At 59.8% G+C, this 17,544-nt stretch overlaps 1 protein-coding gene across 2 annotated transcripts in view; it reads right to left on the minus strand.

The window, feature by feature from the left end:
* PKP1 (plakophilin 1) overlaps positions 1–17,544 on the minus strand; it is a 40,827-nt gene that overhangs the window by 13,120 nt on the left and 10,163 nt on the right. The window contains exons 1-3 of one of the 2 annotated variants that reach the window (XM_074351531.1): positions 3,946–3,968; positions 2,911–3,305; positions 286–430 (exon numbers count right to left, since the gene is read on the minus strand). In XM_074351531.1, coding sequence (XP_074207632.1) covers positions 286–430; positions 2,911–3,245 — 480 coding nt within the window. In that variant the 5' untranslated portion in view covers positions 3,246–3,305; positions 3,946–3,968. Of the gene's footprint in view, positions 1–285; positions 431–2,910; positions 3,306–3,945; positions 3,969–17,544 lie in introns of those variants that run through there. The other variant, XM_074351530.1, reaches the window with a different exon arrangement.

Consider the following 17,544-nt stretch of genomic DNA (forward strand, 5'->3'; position numbering starts at 1 on the left):
CACTAGTGGAATCTGACAAGGGGCTTCTGCTGGACTCAGGGCTGTCACCAAAGAGCCTCTTCCACGACCAATGTAGGAAACACTACTGAGTGATGTCCCCTCGGCCAGGGAGCTCTGCTCTCCACAGAGGGGCAAGATGCCCGCGCTGATCTCTCCCAGCCCCAGGCAGCTGGGCAAGGGGGGAAGCAGCCAAAGGAGCCAACCGTCAGCGCCCCACCAGCTCTAACACAGGGTCAGGCTGCCCCGCCCAGGCCCCAGGGGCGCAGGCTGCACACAGCCACCTACCTGCTGCTTGGCAGACTCGTCCTGGAAGCAGGTGTGCTGGATGTAATAGGCTCCGATGGCCTGGCACTTCTCCTCCTGGGAGCTCAGGTACTGCACGGCCTTGGGGATGGTCAGCCCACTGCACTCAATGTCCTCACTGCAGATCCTGTGGGTCGGGCGGTGCGGGAGGGTTGCAGCGTGAACTGGGAGCCCTGGTGTGGGGGTTCGGAATCCCCCTTTCATACTGAGGTGCCGCAGCCTAGCCTGCCTTCTGAGAGCCAGAAGGAGGCAGCCCCAGGCCCATCTACTCTACCATCTCTCTGTGCCTGGTCCTGGGAAAATGGAAGAGAATGGCTGTGGGCCTGTCCACCTGTTCATGTCCACCCATCATCTACCACCACTATTATCCATCTTCCCTCCCTCCCTCCAAGCATCTGTCTGTGCGTCCTTTCATCCACCCATCATCCATCCATCCTTCCATCTTCCCTCCACCCATTCCTTCCAACCATCTATCTATGTCCATCCATTCATCCATCCATCTTCCCTCCATCCATCTATCCATGTCCATCCATCCATCCATCTGCCATCTGTCCATTTTCACCCCCTCCCTCCATCTATCTGTCCATCCCTCCCTCCACCCACCCATCCATCCATCCATGCATCCATCTCTCCCTCCTGCCTCCTTTTCCAAGAGTCTAGCTAATTCTTCTAACACAAAAATTATCGTGCTTGGTTCTTTTCCCATCCTCATGGCCACTGCTTTCTTTCTGACTGTGATCACTCTTATCGGGACTACAGCAGGAGACTCCCACAACTGGCTGTCCTCTCCACGGGCTTTCGTCCAAAATGTTACGCCCTTTCCCCAGGTTAGCAGTCCTGAAGCCCTGCTTCCTGCATTGTCCCCATCAACAGCTTCTCTATACGCAAGTTTAAGTTCAAACTGCTTAGACTGATATCCAGGTCATATGTTAGGTTGAACCATATGAAATGGCCGATAATCAACCTTTTCTGAGCCACAAAACCGGAACAACCCGGCTCTACCCCAAAAGTCTGGCTCTGCTGCGTCCTGCTCGCTCCGCCCTAACGCAGCTCTGCTCCCGCAAGACTGCTGACATCACTGTATCCTGGCCAGTGCTGAGGGGGCCTGTGTCCCTTCCCCTCACTGAAGTCCCGCTGCTGCGAACCTTCCCAGGGAAAGGACACCTCTCTGCCAGGAGCCCCTCCGGCCCCGTGGTGCAGACTGCAGGCTGTTCCCCATCTAGTCTGTGTCCGGTTCACACAGAGACGGGGGGGGGGGGCGGGGTGGTGGTGGGGGCTGGAAAGGACAGCCCCTTCCTGGCACCCAGCCCCACCCTCCTAGGAATCTTCCCAGCCTTTCCAGAGGGAGCCCATTCCTCGTTCGTACCAGCCTCCTGCCCTGCCATTGCAGGCGCCCGACTCCATTTCTGGAGAAGTCACCCCTGGGGCAGAGCTCTCCGATCTTTCATGTAGTCCCCCCGCCTGCACTGAGAGAATGTCACCCAGCCATCTGCCAGTCAAACATCACCTCCGGATGGCCTGTCACGCATTCCCTTCCACGGCTCACCCAGCCCTGTCCTCTTGGGTCCCCAGTCTGGGGCAATGAGCCAGGGCCAGGTGCTGCCTTGGTCAGTCTCCAAGGCACAGAGCTTCTCAGTCCTTCTCCAGATCACCCTAAATGCACTTTATGGCCTTGGAACAGCTAGGAGAGGTCCGGCTTTGCAATGGCTCTGCTCATCAAGACAGTGTGGTGAGCAGGGGAGAGCACAGGGTGTAATGCCAGCTGTGTGGCCTCGGGCAAGGTACCTAACATCTGTGCCCGCTTCTCCTCCGGGTCCAGCCTGGAGGGACGGTGAGGGTTAGAGGTGAAGACTGCAGCGCTTCTGGGCTCCGCAGGTGGGTAATCCTGCAGCTTCAGGGCGGCCCTGGGCCGTTCTGCGCATGGCTGCCTCCCTGCACTGACCACGGACCCTGCAGCACACTACATGCTCAACAAATATCAGATAAATGAATAACAGAACACACGGTGGTTACAGAGAACAGCTCCGAGGGTCATGGGGCTCTGAGCCCTGGAGGGCAGGCCCTGCAACCCTTGAGACCTCATGGCTGTCCCTGAGGTACCCTGCACCCACAGCTGTCTGCAGGACCCGCACTTCGTCTCCTGCGGTCCCACTCCCGGCACTGGGTCCTTTGTCCTGTGAGATGGGACAGGGTCCCTTTCTCACTGTCGACCCCAGGGCACACTTCTTTGCATTTTTAGATGTGGGGACAGGCTCACATGCCCAAGCTTGGGGATCGTCACACTCGGGCCCAAGTTACCACACACACTGCCGGCCTATCCAGGGGTCTCTGAGCCGAAGGTCTGGGAGGGGCCGACAGTGGGCATCTCTCACAAGTTCCCCGTGGACGCTGGTGCTGCTGGTCAGAGGAACACGCTTTGGGAACCACCAGCCTAGCCAGCCTCTAACTCCCCTCCCTGTGTCCACACCGTGTGACCCTGTGACGCCCACACCCTCGGCACGTCTGTTTCAGCCTCTGGGCTCTGCCTCCCGTCCACGCTGAGAACTCCCCTGGCGGACGGCCTGCCCCCCACGGCCCGGCCCGGGGCCCCAGCCCAGCGGCACTCACTTGGAGCTGGCCCGCGAGTGGCTGAAGGACAGGTCCTTGTGGCAGGAGGCAGGCGGGATGCTCCCCGGGTCCTGCCTGGAGGTGCAGGAGGGCGGGCGCGCCGGGAACTTCCTGGCTACCTTCTGGCCGCTGCAGCTGCTGTAGAAGCTGTAGCGGTTCTGGGTGGCCTTGTGGACCTTGCTGCCCAAAGTGCCCTTGCGCAGGGTGCCCCGGGGGTCGCAGTAGAGGTCGGGCTCGCTGCGGCTGGCTTTGATCTTCTCCATGAAGCAGATGTCGCTGCCCGCGCCAGGGGCTGGCCAGCCGCCCCGGGGGTGGTGCCGGCCCCAGCTCTCCATCTGGCTGTAGGAGCTGAACCGCCTGCTGTCAGCCTCCTGCTTGAGAGTCCCATTGTAGATCTGGTGGGGGAAGGAGAGAGGCTCAGTGGGGGGTCCAACCTGGGATCCAGGTCCAGCCGGCCCGCCCCACGCCCCTGATAATGGCCCTAGAATCCCAGAATGTTTGGGGGGGGGGAGCCTTAGCCAGCATCCCATCTAGCACTGTTCAAGCTGCAGGTGTGACCGTTACAGATTAGGAAAGCAACCTAGCAGACCTGACCATCACTTTTAAAAAACGGGGTCATGTAATGTATATATACCGCAATGAAAAACTCTCAGAGTGCAGTGCAGGTCGGCAGGACTGAGCTGTCAGGTGGAAGAAATGTCTTCCTGTGGGACGTCATCAAAGAAGCTGGACAGCCACCGAGGAGGCCCCACCTGGGCCCAGGCCAGGAGGGCATCAGGCCCAGGGAGGAGACGGGCCCTCAGCCCGAGTCCCCAGGCCCCGGCCCGGCCGCCCTGTGCCCTTCCCAGACCTCAGCAGCTCCCGACCTCCTTGGCTGCCTGTGCTCGGCACAGGGAAACTTCTCCTCTGGCCAGGACACTCTTCCACTGTTATTTTTCTGCTAAACCCCTCATCTTGCCTCCCCTCTGTCAGGGCAGGAAATAAATGGCAACAGGCACTCCCCGGGGACCCCTGGAGGCCAAAGGGGGAACATACCCGTCTCCCTGGGCCTTCTGCACAGGCAGAGGTGGCCCACGGCTGCGGTGGGCTGCAGGGCGGCCTCCCGGGCTGTGCTGTCAGGCCGGCAGTGGGGAGAAGCTGGGCAGGGGCCCCATCCAACAGGAGAAGGTATAACAGTGAGGGCCCCTAGGGCCCTGCATGGGAGAGTCAGCCGCCCTGGGAGGGGCCCACAAAGCCAGAGACCTGGGGGGGTGTGGTCCTAACAGAGCTGGGCAAGGGGCTGCCAGAGGAGCTCCCGGGCGCTGGGCCTGCCTGCTCTGACTTGTCCTGACACCAGAGGATCAACACACAGCCTGAGAAAGCCTCCACACAGGTGCCGACTTGGGGCTTGGCTCTGCCAGGATGAGATGGGGCCAAGTCCAGCAGCCCAGAGCCCACCCGCCCGCCCCACCCCGCGAATGTGTGTGCACACCAACGCACGGGGAAGGTCCCTGGGCAGCTGGGTGATTACCCTCCACACCACATCTGGCCACCAAGGCTGGGGAGGGGTCTGCCCTTGGCAGGACCGCCTTCCCTCTCCGCAGGGAGAGACTTCAGAGCAGGAAACCACCTTGGGGTCTGGCTTCCGTCAGTAACGACCTCCAAAACTCAGAAGCCGCCGTTAGCCTTGGCCATGGTGCTCTGGTCAACTCCGCCCTCACACGCAGCTGTGCACTCAGGCAGGCACGGTTTTCTTCCTCAAACTGGGTCAAACCAACCAACCCCGAAGGGAACTGGTGTGTGGGGTCAGGGCAGAGGCTGGAGGAGAAGGGCTGCTCCCTGAGCACCAGTCTGCAGCAGGCACCATGCGGGCTCCTGGCAATTGGCCCCAAGGCTGGAGGCCGTGGCCACGCCCCCTCCCCTGTGTCTGTGGGAGGAGGGGGAGGCAGCACCTTGGAGGGAAGGCTGAGCTCTCCCAGCAGCGGGCTCCCAGGAGCCTTAAATGGAAATGCAACAGGAACTCTCAGTAAGTGACACTCCTGGTCCTCACCTCAGGCGCCCGATGGAGAATCCAAACGTTCCCCCAGCCCAGACCCAGTGCAGACGCACTCCCATGGGAAGGGCCAGCAGGCCGCCTTGCTGCGTCTCAGAGCGGGGGCTGCCCACAGGGGACAGGACGCTGGCTGCGCTGCGGCGCTGTCATGGGGGAGAAGCCAGAGCCCCTGTGGGTTGCATGTCTCAGCCCTTCATCTGCCACACCCCAGTGTCATCACCCCACCCAGCTCCGGTGATATTGCTGCTGGCGGTGGCCGAGGACTGCTGTGGATGACGCTCCCACCTTCATGACACTTTTCTGTCACTTTGACAAGCCGGAGCAAAGCTCCCTCTCAGCCAGGCTGCCTCTCCTAGTGCCAAGGGGGCCTGGGCTCCCCTCCAAGGCTTGGGCCAGCACTCCGGTGCAGATGGCCTGGGAACTCTGTCCCTTTCCTTCCATCTGCCTGAAAAGGCGGGGACATCGCGGGCCCACTGGGCTGAGACTTGACCAGCAGAGGGAGACTTGGGGGCATGAACACAGACGCTGGAGCCAGACGGCCTGGGTTGAGCTCTGGCCACATCATCTGCCCGATGGCCGCCTTGGCCACCTGTGCCTCAGTCTCTTCATCTGCAAAGCAGCATCACTGAGCCCAGGGCACAGGGCTGCTGGGAGAATTCAGTGCGTGGATGTTTGGCACTCAGCACAGCTGTGATGAAATGTTTGTCCAGGAGGAACCGCTGTGTCCCTCTGATGCTCAGAGGGGGACAGGCTGGCTGTCCCCGGAACTTCCCAAAGGGCCCGCCAGGTTGGCACACGAGGCGGATGAACCCAGGCAGCTGGGGAGAGGGGTGCACGCCGGCGTCTGGAGCCCAGGCTGCTGTGGCCCTGCGGCCGCAGGACAGCCTCCACAGGTGTCAGAAAAACAGAGGAGCCTGGACGCCCGGATGGCTGTGTGACGAAACGGCACGGTGCTTTCTCGCGCGGGCGCTGTCAGCATTTGGGGCAGGACAATCCTTTATTGTTCTGGATGCACCAAGCACTGCGGGATGTTGGGTGCCCCAGTCACACCAGTCACACCGGTCACACCTCATAGTCATTGTGACCTGTGAGAACGCCCCACAGACTGGACGGAGAGCGGGGCCGGCACGCGGCCACAGGGCAGCCAGGCCGGGTCTCCCAGGCCCACCCCCGCACTCAGACAGTGATCTGTTGGCAGCGCCCTCTGCTTTGGATACAAAGGACAGTGAGCCACTCACACTCGCCCCGTTGTCTGGTTCCCTAGTGCTTCCCTGGGAAACTCCAGCCTCAGGTGGGATGGTCCACGGCTCAGAACATTCTGGAGGCTAGACACTTGATCTCCTGGGAGCAGAGCTGACCCCTCGGCCAGACGGCAGCCTGGACGGCTCTGGGGAAGCCTGGGCGGTGTGTCTACCAAGACACTCTTCTGCACCTAGAAGCGACTTGGGTGCCTCCCCGAACCCAGCCTCTTCTGCTAATGACTTAGGTCCTGTGACCCATTTTCTTCCCTTTTTCCTTCCTTCTTGGAGAAGTGTGGAGTTCTGCCCCCCACTGAATGCTCCCCAGCACATCGGCTCTTCCTGTTCCTCCTAAATCAGGAAGTCCTCAGAGGTCTACCCTCTCCTTCTCAGGCGAGGAAGCCGCGTCCTAGGGGTGACTAGGCCAGAGGACAGCAGCAGAGGACCGAGGCTCGGGGCCTCAAAGAGCTGACTACAGTCGGCCTCCCCCGCGAGCACCACTCGGTCTACAGCCGCCAGGAGCCAGAAGCGTGCTGGGCAGGCCAAGATGAAAAGAGTGTCTGTCCGGCCATTAGCCCACTTGGAAACCCAGCTTCTGCCTGGCAGGTGGGGCCAGCCAGACCAGCTCCAGGCAGGACACGCCCGGCCCCGCCCTGCCCAGGCGCGCCCAGCCAAGAGTGGCAGCATCACTCCTGCTGTGCTCCCGTGAGAGCGAGCACACGGGCACTCCCTGGGGTCCCTGTGCCTCGTGGCCAGGGAGGAGTCTCTGAGAAAGGACCAGGATTGGAGACACCTTGGGAACAGACCCCATTCGCCATTTCCCTCCCTCGCCCCGACCCCCACCCGCCTCCAGCCAGGGCTGGGGCAGCAGACAGACAGTAATTTTCATCCTCCCAGGAGTGCGGCCTTGGGCCAGTCACGGGTGGTGGGGGGCCTTCCCATGAGTTGTGGTGGCTCCGCCCCACCATCCCTGGGGGTCTGGAGGGCACAGGTCCCCTCCCGGCACTCAGCGCAGGGCGGGGGTCCCCCAGGGAGGGGTGGCTGCTTACTCAGCAGTTGTGTCAGCGTGGGAGCCACCGGCCTGAGTCACCAAAGGTGGGACCCGGGCAGGGGAGTGCCGTCCCTGCCCCCCTGGGCACACGCCCTCTGTGGCCAGGAGTAGGGTCCCACCCGCTGGCCCTCCCTTCCTTCCTTGGCACATGGCTTTGTGCAGAGTAGGGAGGACAGAGCAGCCCCGCTGCTCAGAAGCCCTGCCATCTGGGTCCGGGGGCAGCGTGGTGGCTGTGCTCCCGCAGGGCAGCCCCTAAGGGCAGGGAGCTGCCCGCCGTGATCCTGCCACCAGCACCCTGAGACTAGCAGTGCCCACTGACAAGGGGCCCCCAGTTTGGAACCGAAGGACAACGGCTGATGGGTGACCAGGCTCAGGAGAGGCACCGCCAAAACCTGAAACAGCTTGATGCCAGGTGTGGGGCATCTTTTCTCATCTGAGTCTCTCAAATGTGAAAAAAAGAGGAAGTTCTGACATCCCTTCTAAGGGCAGGGACTTCACCAGAGATCTGGCTGATAATGACTGGTGTCCCTCGTAACCTTGGAAGGTGGGGACTGAGCTGACAGTGACCAGGGCAGGAGTAAGAACTGTGGGTAATTCTGAAGTCTCGTGACGTATCGGGACAGTGACGCTCAAGTAGAAGAGAGCCTGTCACACCCCAGGCTGCAGCCCGTGGGTCTTGCACGAAGGCGCTGCTCTCCCCAGCGAAGCATCTTGCTTTCCTGGGCTCCAGGCTCCAGGCCGGTGCGAGGGTCAGGCCCGCCACAGCCCCTGGTGACTGGGGGGCGGGGCGGTGCAAAGCACACTTGTGCGCCCCAGCACCTCGCCGAGTGTTGTGCCCCGCGACACGTGATGTCCAAAACACAACAGCACCCATCTCCAGCTCCCAGCCCTGCCTCCACGGCCTGCTCCCTGCTTCATTGCTAAATTGTGGGAGAAACTGGCTTTTCACACACCCAGGACTTGGGTTATTCTCAGCTCCCGACCCCCAGGGCGGGCTTGGGGGGCCAGGATCGCAGGCGTCACACGGGGGCATCTCGGCTTCACTTGGGGAAGGCCCCCTGGCAGGTGTCGTCACGGTAGGGGCAACAGGCCCGGGAGGCACAGGACCCCCGAGACCCAGCCACCCTCTCTGGGCTCAGACGAGCCTGGGGCTCAGCTCTGCCCTGCAGGAGCCTCAGGCTCCGTTGTCACTTTCGAACTCAACTCTGGCCTTCGATCCAGAGGCCGGCCCCTCCGTCCCAGAGACGGCTCATGCCAGCGCGGGAAAGTGACAGCCCTTCCTAGGTCTCAGTGGGAAGTAACTCCCGGAGCCTCGGACGAGGTGCCAGCTTCCCGGAAGGTCAGGGAGGCCCCACTGTGCAGGCGCCCCACCGTGTGCAGGAGGTTGGAGGGGTGCTGGCTCCCTGAGCTGCCCCCGCACACTGAGCCAGGAGGTGCTTCCCAGGAGGGTCAGAGGCTGCGAGGTGGGAGTGTCCCAAGGGGAGATGCTTCCTTGGCCCAAAATAGAGCTCCTTGGAGACACTGCCCCCGCTAAGCAGACAGCAGGGACTTCACAGAGGGAGGGCAGGTTGGCTGGACCCTGCAGGGCTTGGTGACAGACTCCCCCCTTGGAGGATGAGCCTTGCACACGCACACGTGCACACACACTCCTGTACGCACACCTGCTGTGAGGGGGACACGTCCCTTCGCTGGTAGTGGACTCGGGGGCGGGGGGAAGGTCTTTGGAAGTGCCTTGAGCTTATCCTAAGGACACTGCAGCAGGTATGGCACTTTACAGTTTGCAAAGAGCTTCCTCATTCATCTTCTTGGTGGAGCCTCACAGCACCCCTAACTCCCGCGTGGCCAGCGAGGTGCCAGGACGGACAGCAGCACCCGTGTGCTCTCTGAGAGCATCTATTAAGCTCAGGGACCTTGAGGCTGGGCCAAGGCCACATGGCTAAGATGGGGTAGACCCTGAGCCAGGACTCAGGCCTCCAGCCTCTCCCGGTGTCTGTCCTCTGCCACTTGGCCACCAGAGTCGGGTGACCTGAGTGAGGTGGCCAAAAGCCTCTATGTCTGGGGGTGCTCTGCAGGACCTCCCCCAGCACCTTTGGCTACTCACTGGCCTTGACTCCTAGAAAATCCCCTCCTCAGGGCTCTAGACAGAGGAGGTGCCTGCCCCTCCTCTTCGGCTGACAGTGGGATGTCCTCGGAGACACTGAAGAAGAATGTGCTGCCAGCTGTGTGACACGGCTGAGCTGGGCTGGAAGGCCCTCTGTCCCAAGGGACGGCAAGGCAGCCTTGTGATCATGCTGGTTGTCCCGGCCCGGCCCACGGGAGGGAGGGGGTGGAAGAGTGACAGCTCGCTATCCCTTCCACCACACCCGCTGGAAATACACACAAGTTAGGCTGAGAAATCGGGAGGTCACGTCAGAAGGGGTGACGCGGAGTCTGGAGTCTCCTGGAATCAGCCAAGTCTCGCTGAGCTTCCTGGGGCCTCAGAAGCTGGGCCGCTTGCTCCCAGCCTCGGGGGTGGTCAGAGGGGAGAAGCGCCGGCCCTGAGCTCCCCAGCTCTCTCCAGCACCCTGCCCTTCCCCCAGCTCTGTGGGCCCCCAAGAGCTGCTAAAGGTGGCAGGGAGACTGGGAGAGCCTGGGGTGTCCTCCCAGCCGCTCCAGGAGCAACCCTGCAGAGCGCGGCACCCCACTGCCCTGGGTTAGGACAGGCCTCAGCCAAAAGCATCTCTAAATGCTCCATTCAAAAAGGTCTTTGGCCGGCACGTGGCAGTCACCGGTGAGAGGAGGGGGCTCCCCCTGGCCGCCTTCCTCAGTGGCCCTCGGCTCTACCTGACCTGCTGGACAGCTCTGGGGAAATGACCCCCCATGAGTGTGCGACGCAGTCTCCCTGAGTGCCGGGCACGCTGTGCCGCGGCCGTGCGGGGCTCGAAGGGCACTGAGGGGCCCGGCGGCGGGCAGCGCGGCAGCTCGTGGAAAGCTCTTTTTTCCCCACTTTGATCACCACGGGGGGAAGGTCTAGGCTGGGGCTGGGGTAGTTCTTTACCACTTGCCCACCTCCCTTTCGGAGCAGAAAGGAAAAAACGTCGTATCCATTTGGAATTAAACAATGATCCGTTTTCGTTCTATTTGGCATTATTGACTTTAAGTTATAACAGGCCTTCACTTGTGGCGAAGGGAACTACTTTATTTTCCTCTTGAATTAGTGATACAAAGTTCCCTTCCCAAATAAACGCATTGAAGTTTAAAAGTAAGTCCACTCAAAATAAGTAATAATGTTTGCTGTGATGGTTCTGTGAAAACGGTGACAGCAGAGGTCAGAGGGAACACTGCTGCCCACAGTCGCCAGGGCCCCCGCTGTGACAGCGCGACAGGGGGCTCTGGGTGGGGGTCCGAGGTCAGCATTCTGGTCCTGCTCTTCCCTGTGCGGCTGTGCAGCTCTGGGCACGCCCCGCCCCTCTCTGAGCCTCCCCAGCGAGAGCAGGCCCTGAGCGCCTCTGACTGCCAGCACCCGGGATCCTTCCCAGCCCAGCTCCACGCTTTGGAACAAGCCCCACAAGCTTGGTCCTTATCCCCTTCCAGGCCACGCCCTCGTGCAGGTGTGGGATGGGGGGTGCTCCCCAGCTGTGTCTCAACCTCCCCCAACTCCGCCCAGATTTGATTTTGGCTTTCAGCTGAGTTTGCTCTCCGGGGCTGGAAGGCCTCCGCAGAGACACGCCAGGGCCCTGGGGGAGGAGGCTGAGCGCCACCCTGGCAAGGGGCGGGGCCTCCCCCTCCTTGGGAAACGGTGCTGTGTTTGTCTTGCTGAGCCCAGTGACAGAAGGGATGCTCCAAGCAGAAAACAGGCACCCGATGGCCTGCCCAGGGCTTTGTTTTGACGGCCCTCCTTCAGGGCCCCCTCCTCCCGGCTGGCAGGAGGCAAGGTCCTGACTCAGTCCTCCTCGGCCCTGGGCGGCGCCCTCCTCCTCTCGCCCTGCACCCCGCTGCCGGCAAAGCTACTGGGCCCTGGACTCCGTTCTGCCAAGTCTACCTGTGAGGTACTGGGCAAGCCCCTGCACTTTCCTGACTTCCCTGCAAAATAAATCAGAATAACAAGACCCGGTTCACCTCCTGATCTCACGAAGACTAAGGATCAAGTCAGGAGGTACAAGCAAGATTACTTTTTGTAAATTCAAAATGCTGCACAGTTCAGGGGGTTCTGAAGTAAGATCGGACATCCCCCCACTGAGAGCCCACTGAACACGTACGCGGTAGGGCTGGCAAGCCGCCACTGCCTGCTAACCCAGAACCCGAGGGCCCCATCCCCAACCTCTCGGACACTGGGGACCGCTCTTACGCTGCTGCTGCGTCTGTCAGTCGTTCTGAACTGTAGTCTCAGGACCTTAGAGACTTGTTGGCTGAATAGATTAGTTCTTGTCAGGACCAAAAAAAAAAAAGGCAAAATGAAATTCACTAATTTTCTTCTGGAGCAAATAAAGATGTTTACAATTGTCCTTGATTCTTCAAATCCTCTCTCTGAAGTTCCAGAGGCTCTACTTTGAATCGTGTGAGAACCACAGCCAGCTCAGGAGGGAGCCTCCTTCCTGACTGACAGCAAGTGACCGTGGAGCCTGGCTGATGGATTAGAGCTAAAGGAAGACGCGGAACCAGCCCCATCCTCCTGCAAGGAGAGGGGAGCTCCCCCTTGAGCCCCGCCTGGGGGTGCGGGCTGCAGGCTGCACCTGGGGCTGGCAAGCCTCCTGCTCCCATGGGCCCTAAGGCAGCTGCGCCCAGAACCTGGCAGTGACACCTCGGCCTGAACATTCTGACTAAACTGCCCGCCCCCAACCTTCCCCGCAAGGGTCTGCCAGCTGGGACAGTAACAGGTGACATTCTGCCTTCTCCTGGGTCTGGTGCTCCTCCTCCGCCCCCTCCTCCAGTCTAGGGGCAGCCCTCCAAGCGCGGCACCCCGCTCGGAGCCTGCCCTTGCACTGATCTGCCGGTGCCAGTCCTTCCCCCTTTGCAAGACCTCAGTGCCAACCTCTGTCCCCCAAGGAAGGACACACGATACAGGATGTCAGAGCCGAGGACAGTCTGATGGTAAACGTGGGGCCTGGCAGGGATGGGGGGGTCCCAGCAGCGGTCCCCCAGCAGTGCTGGAGAACCCTGTGCCAAGGCCAGGGGCCTTCCTTTCCTCCACCTCATCTCTGGCTTCTAAAGAGCCCTCCCTGCCTCTCCCCTGCCTAAGCCAGGGGAAGGGGCCTCTCGGAGAGGTTGAAGTCAGCCCTGCGGGGAAAACTGTCACAAAAAGAAGGTCCTCACATTGGGCTCTGACCCGGAGGCAGCGGGAACGCCTGGCACAGAAAGCAGACCCCCTCCAAGGACACAGCTCACGAAGGGGCCACCCCAGGGGCCACGCCAGGCATGGGCACCCAAGTTTGAATAGAAGGACTGTCTCCAGCCTCAGCCACGTGTCTGTAAACGCACGCTGGGCTCTGCTTCCCACAGGGAGGGGAGCCCCGGGGGCCCCTCCCTCGCCTCCTCCTCTCTCAGGCACATTCTGTCCTCAGCAGCAGGATCCTTGTCTCTTCTTGTTGGGTGAGAGCCTGAGGCCTGTGGGACCCTCCTACCTCCCAGGGCCGGGTGGGGGTGAGTCACTGCCGGCAGCAGGGACACCGAGCTGGCAAGAACACCACTCACGCCTTCTCCTGGCAGGCGCTGTGCCCATGTGGGACAAGGAGCTGTGTCTCCTTTAGTTCTCTCCCCCGGACGGTCCAGAGCCGATGGAGGCCCCGCTGGTGCAGCTGGAAAGCACTGAGTTCAGAGCTGAGGCAGGGGAGGAGGAGCGGCCTGGGTTTTAAGGCAGGGGAGCTCCAGGCAGACCCCTTTCCGGGCCTGCTTCCCGGCTGTAACGCTGAAGGAAATGAGAGCCTACACCTCGCCATCCTGCTGCAAGGGTTAATTAAGTGCTGTTTTCCTGGTGCCTGGAGATGAAGTGGGGAGGCGTTGGAGAAGCCATTATCCACCTGCAGACCTGAGGAGGTGGAGGTGGGAGGGGCTGGCCCTGGCCCCACCCCAGGAGACCACTGAGAGGCCCTGGCTGTGGGTCCCGCAGCCACTCAGTGGCAGCCCTCCAGCCATGCAGGACCTTGAAAAAGTTGGGGCTGAATGAATCCTTGGCTGGGATCTAGTCCAAGTGACTTGCTCTATGGATGAGAAAGCCAAGGGGTGAAGGGTGAAGAGTGGAGGGGTAAAGACCCCTCAGGTCCCTCTGCTTGAAGCAGCCCACCCTCGCATTGGGCGTGTGTGACCAGAATCCAGGCCTCCTACAGCTGATTGAGTGTGTCCTATCTGCACCTCAGACTGCCCTTTGAGATAGGAATTCTCACCCATTTCAGAGATGGGCAAACTGAAGCTAAGTCAGGTTAAGAACATGTGGAGGGTTCCTTCACACCGGCCTGCTCCTGGGAGCAGACTGTTTACCTGGGGACTTGCAAAGGTGGGCTCTTTCTCTGCTTCAAGGGCAAGGGGCCTGCATTTTCTCTCCAGAAGCCCCTGGGCCTGAGGTGGCCCAGGGTCCTGCCCCTGCAGACGCTGCAAACAACAGGCCAACTGGAGGTTGGTTCCCACCTGCCAGAGTCCATGCACCCCCACCCCTTTCATCTATAAAAGAGGGCCACTCAGGTGTCTTTGGGTCTGGCGTGGGCAGGACCAGTCCTCCTGGGGGCGAGGGTCCCTGGCACATCATCCCCGAGGCCGTGTCATGGTGGGAACATCAAATACTGACACACCAGTTAAGCAAGTGCAGCTGAGAAGAGGCTGGGAGGACGATTTGCTAGCGGGTCCCAGATTAGAGTAGAGGAATGGGGTCAGGGCAGGACGAAGGCAGAATTTCCCCTGGTCATACTCCCGGGGCGGCTCGCCCTCTGGAGCGCGGGGCCGGATGTAGCTGAGCACGGCGCACGGATTCAGTGCGGTCAATGCGGGGCCCCCATGGCGCGCCCTGGCCCAGACCGCCTGGCCGACCCACCCACATGGCTTCCCGGCTCCCGGGCAGGTTGCTCTAGGCTGGTCCATAACCAAAGCACATGGCACTCGATATGACGCCCAGAGGGAAGGAATGCTTAAAACCAAGACGTGTTTCTTGACTGATAAATAGGAAAAGCTTGCAGGGCTGGAGGTGGCAGAAAAGGAGATTACCACCTTAGCCCAGAACATTCCCTGGGAGTCAGACCTGTCCCCCTGCCTCAGCTTCATCCCGGACAAACCCAGGTGACAGAAGCCACTTGCAGCTTTGGAATGAAATGGCCGTGTCTCCCATCTCTTGCCTTCTCCTCCCTCAGCCCGGTCTCAGCTGACCCAGCGGAATGTGTCCCATGTCCTTTGACAGGGGCTGACTCCTCAAAGAAAGAGCAGGCCTGGCTGGGGAACAGGGAGGGGTGAGAGGAAGGGACCTGAGCTCCAGTGTCTTGTGAGTCCCTAGAACGTGGCGTTAGTGTTAAAACACTGAGACTGCAAATGAAAAAATAACAATAAATAAAATGACCAACAAAAAAGTGCAACCATCTGGGGAGTGAAAGAAAACTCCACTGGTTAAGCGTTAGGCCCGCGGGCTAGTCTGCTCTCATTGGCCAGCCGTGTGACCCTTGTCCCCGTTGGGCCTGAGTGTCCTGGACTATAGAACATCAACCTTGTCGGGCTCTCAGAGTCCTGAGTCTGGTTCTGAGAACTGGGGCAGAAGAGCTGAGCCTGCTCATCTGAGCAGTGCGGCTGGAGGCTCGCCATCCTTCGTCCCAGCCCCCCTTCTCCTCCCGCCCTGAGGTCCCGGGCCTCTAAGGCTCCGGCCACGCCACCCAGCAGACACGGTCTTGGGGGCGCGGAGGCTGGAGCCAGCAGCAGAGAACCCAGGGCTGACTGGCCAGTGACTCTTCCAGGACCAGTCTTTTCCTATCCTTAAGCCCCTTGGTGTGTTTTGTGTGTCAGACTCTTCATCTCATTTTATTACAAGACTACAGTCAGTCCTCCTAACTTGTGACACAAATGCTCAGATTATAAACAGCATGATGATATACATAGGACATGCAGGTTTTCAGGCACAGATGCCTTTATTGGTGGATTTTCTCAAGCACTTAACTTGACACAATCTTTCTAGTGAAATAAAGGATGCTAGGATCATTCCCTGACTCCTTTTATGAGGCTAGCATTACCTGACATTTTATAATTTTATAAAGTCATAATTCTCTTAGACCCCAGGCCAATGTCCTTCAGGAAAGTAGAAGCAAAAATTCCCATAATATTCTGGAAAATAGAACTCAGCTCTAAGAATAAAACATTATAAGCAGGCTTGTAAAATCTATGTTTTTACTTAGCAGACTGCTGCTGACATAGGATGAAGGCAAATGCATGAGGTAAAGCTGCTGCCTTTGGGACATTTTTAGAACTTTCTTTTTGGAATTGCCCGCAGACCCTTTGCATATTTAAATAAAATAAATCCTCAGTGGTGACCAATTGGGAGTTGATTTGGTATTTGAAACTGAAGCCAAATCTGAGGACTGAAGTGCTCAGAGTGCTTAATATCATTTTTGGTCAAGCTGACAACGCAAAAATGGGACTGGTTTTCTTAGAGGGCCCCTAAAACGGCGCTAAAGACGATCGTATTTTTAAAAAATTTTAGAGGTCCAAATGGCAGACTGGTGAAGTCCTCCAGTTTAGCGACGAGCGCCTGCATCCGATTTATCTGCAGACCTCTGTGCTTCTCCCAACTCGACTGCGCCGCCGGCTCCCCGGCGCGCCCCGCTCCCCCCGCCCCTGGAAGCCGGCTGACTGATGAAGTAAGGCGTCTGCAGGAGCCGGTCCTTCCGCAGACAGCCACGCCCTGCTCCTCGCCCCCGCCCTGGGCGACGTTTTCACGGGGGGGGGGGGGGGACTGACGTCGGCCTGGCTCAGTCGCACAGTCCATGGGAAAATCCCAAGGACGCGGGATGACCTCCCGCCGTCTCCCGTTACCCCTCCCCCCGCCCTCCTTCCCCTGGTGCTGAGCCCGCTCGGTTTGGCTGTCCTCACGGCCGTCCTCACGGCCGTCCTCACGGATGCACGCCTGGCTCGGGCATTGCTTCTCCCATCCCTCACGTCGCCCCCCCTCCCCCGCCAAATCCCCGTGAGCGGGCTGCTCTGCGCGGTTCCCAGAGCCCTTCCCGAACAGAGAGGAGCCAGGACGTGCCCCAGCAGCTGCCCGACGTGAGTCATGTCTGAAGTCCCACCAGCAGAGAGGGAGCAGAAGGGTTGGGCCTTGGGGTGCGGGAAAGGGAGGAATTTTCACCGGTTGTCAGGAAACAGGCACAGGGAGGGCTGGGCTGGCTCGGGAGGGCACCGGGAGACTGCGGCGGTGGACTGAGCTGTTGGACCAGAAGAAACGCTCAGCGCGGCCACGTGGAGGTTCTCCTACCAACCCCCTCAGCGAAACCCCTCGGAAAGTGTTCCTTTGCAGGTCTCGGTTACAAACGTCCCCATGTGATAACCCCTCGCTGCCAGTTTGATGACACTTCGCAGTTAAGGTGGCACATCAGCCCTGAGGGAGGGTACGCAGAGAAAACACTGACACCCAGGGAAGCTAAGAGGCCGATCCAAAGTCGCAGAACCACAGAGCAGCATACCCGGGGCTAGAACCCGAGCTTTCCGAGTTCTGAGTTAGCAGCACAGCACGTCACACCTGCAGCGTCAGCACGATTACTCATTCTGACTGCTGGTCCCGGCCAGGGACCTGCCCCCCGGGGTCTCCTAACCCTTTTCACGGCATCACTAAGTCATGTTCTCAGATTCTGTCTAGTCATCAGTCCTGATTGACCAGCCTGCTGCACGGAGGGTATCGATTAACATCACGAATTGGGGGGAAAGAGTGGGGTGGGATGAATCTGCAGCAAACCTGGTTACTTCTTCCTTTCAGTCCCTGACCGTGACATGCAAGACAGACAAACCCTCCAAAATTAGCCCCAAGGACTGAGGAAGGAACCCAGGAGATGACAAGGAACACAGAACTCAGAAACCACCATCTCTCTCTTGCCTGGGACCCTGACGATCGGGGTGACGTCTATGACCAATGCCGACTCAAAGCAAAAGCTGCTGAAATCTGAGCCCCGAGTCCTGTGGAGAAGCACCCTTTATCCCCAACTGCATAGGCCTTTTCCCAAAAGAATTCCCAGAACAACACAGGCTAATGTTGAAATTAGCAAAAATGAAGTCATAGCATTGGGTGACTGGAAGGAAACTCGGGTGTCACTGAGCCCAACACCCCTGAGCTCAGAGTAGAAGAAAACCCCTGCTCGGGCTTCTGTGGTTGAATCAAG

The sequence above is a fragment of the Camelus bactrianus genome, chromosome 23, assembly GCF_048773025.1.
Source record: "Camelus bactrianus isolate YW-2024 breed Bactrian camel chromosome 23, ASM4877302v1, whole genome shotgun sequence".
NCBI lineage: Eukaryota > Metazoa > Chordata > Mammalia > Artiodactyla > Camelidae > Camelus > Camelus bactrianus.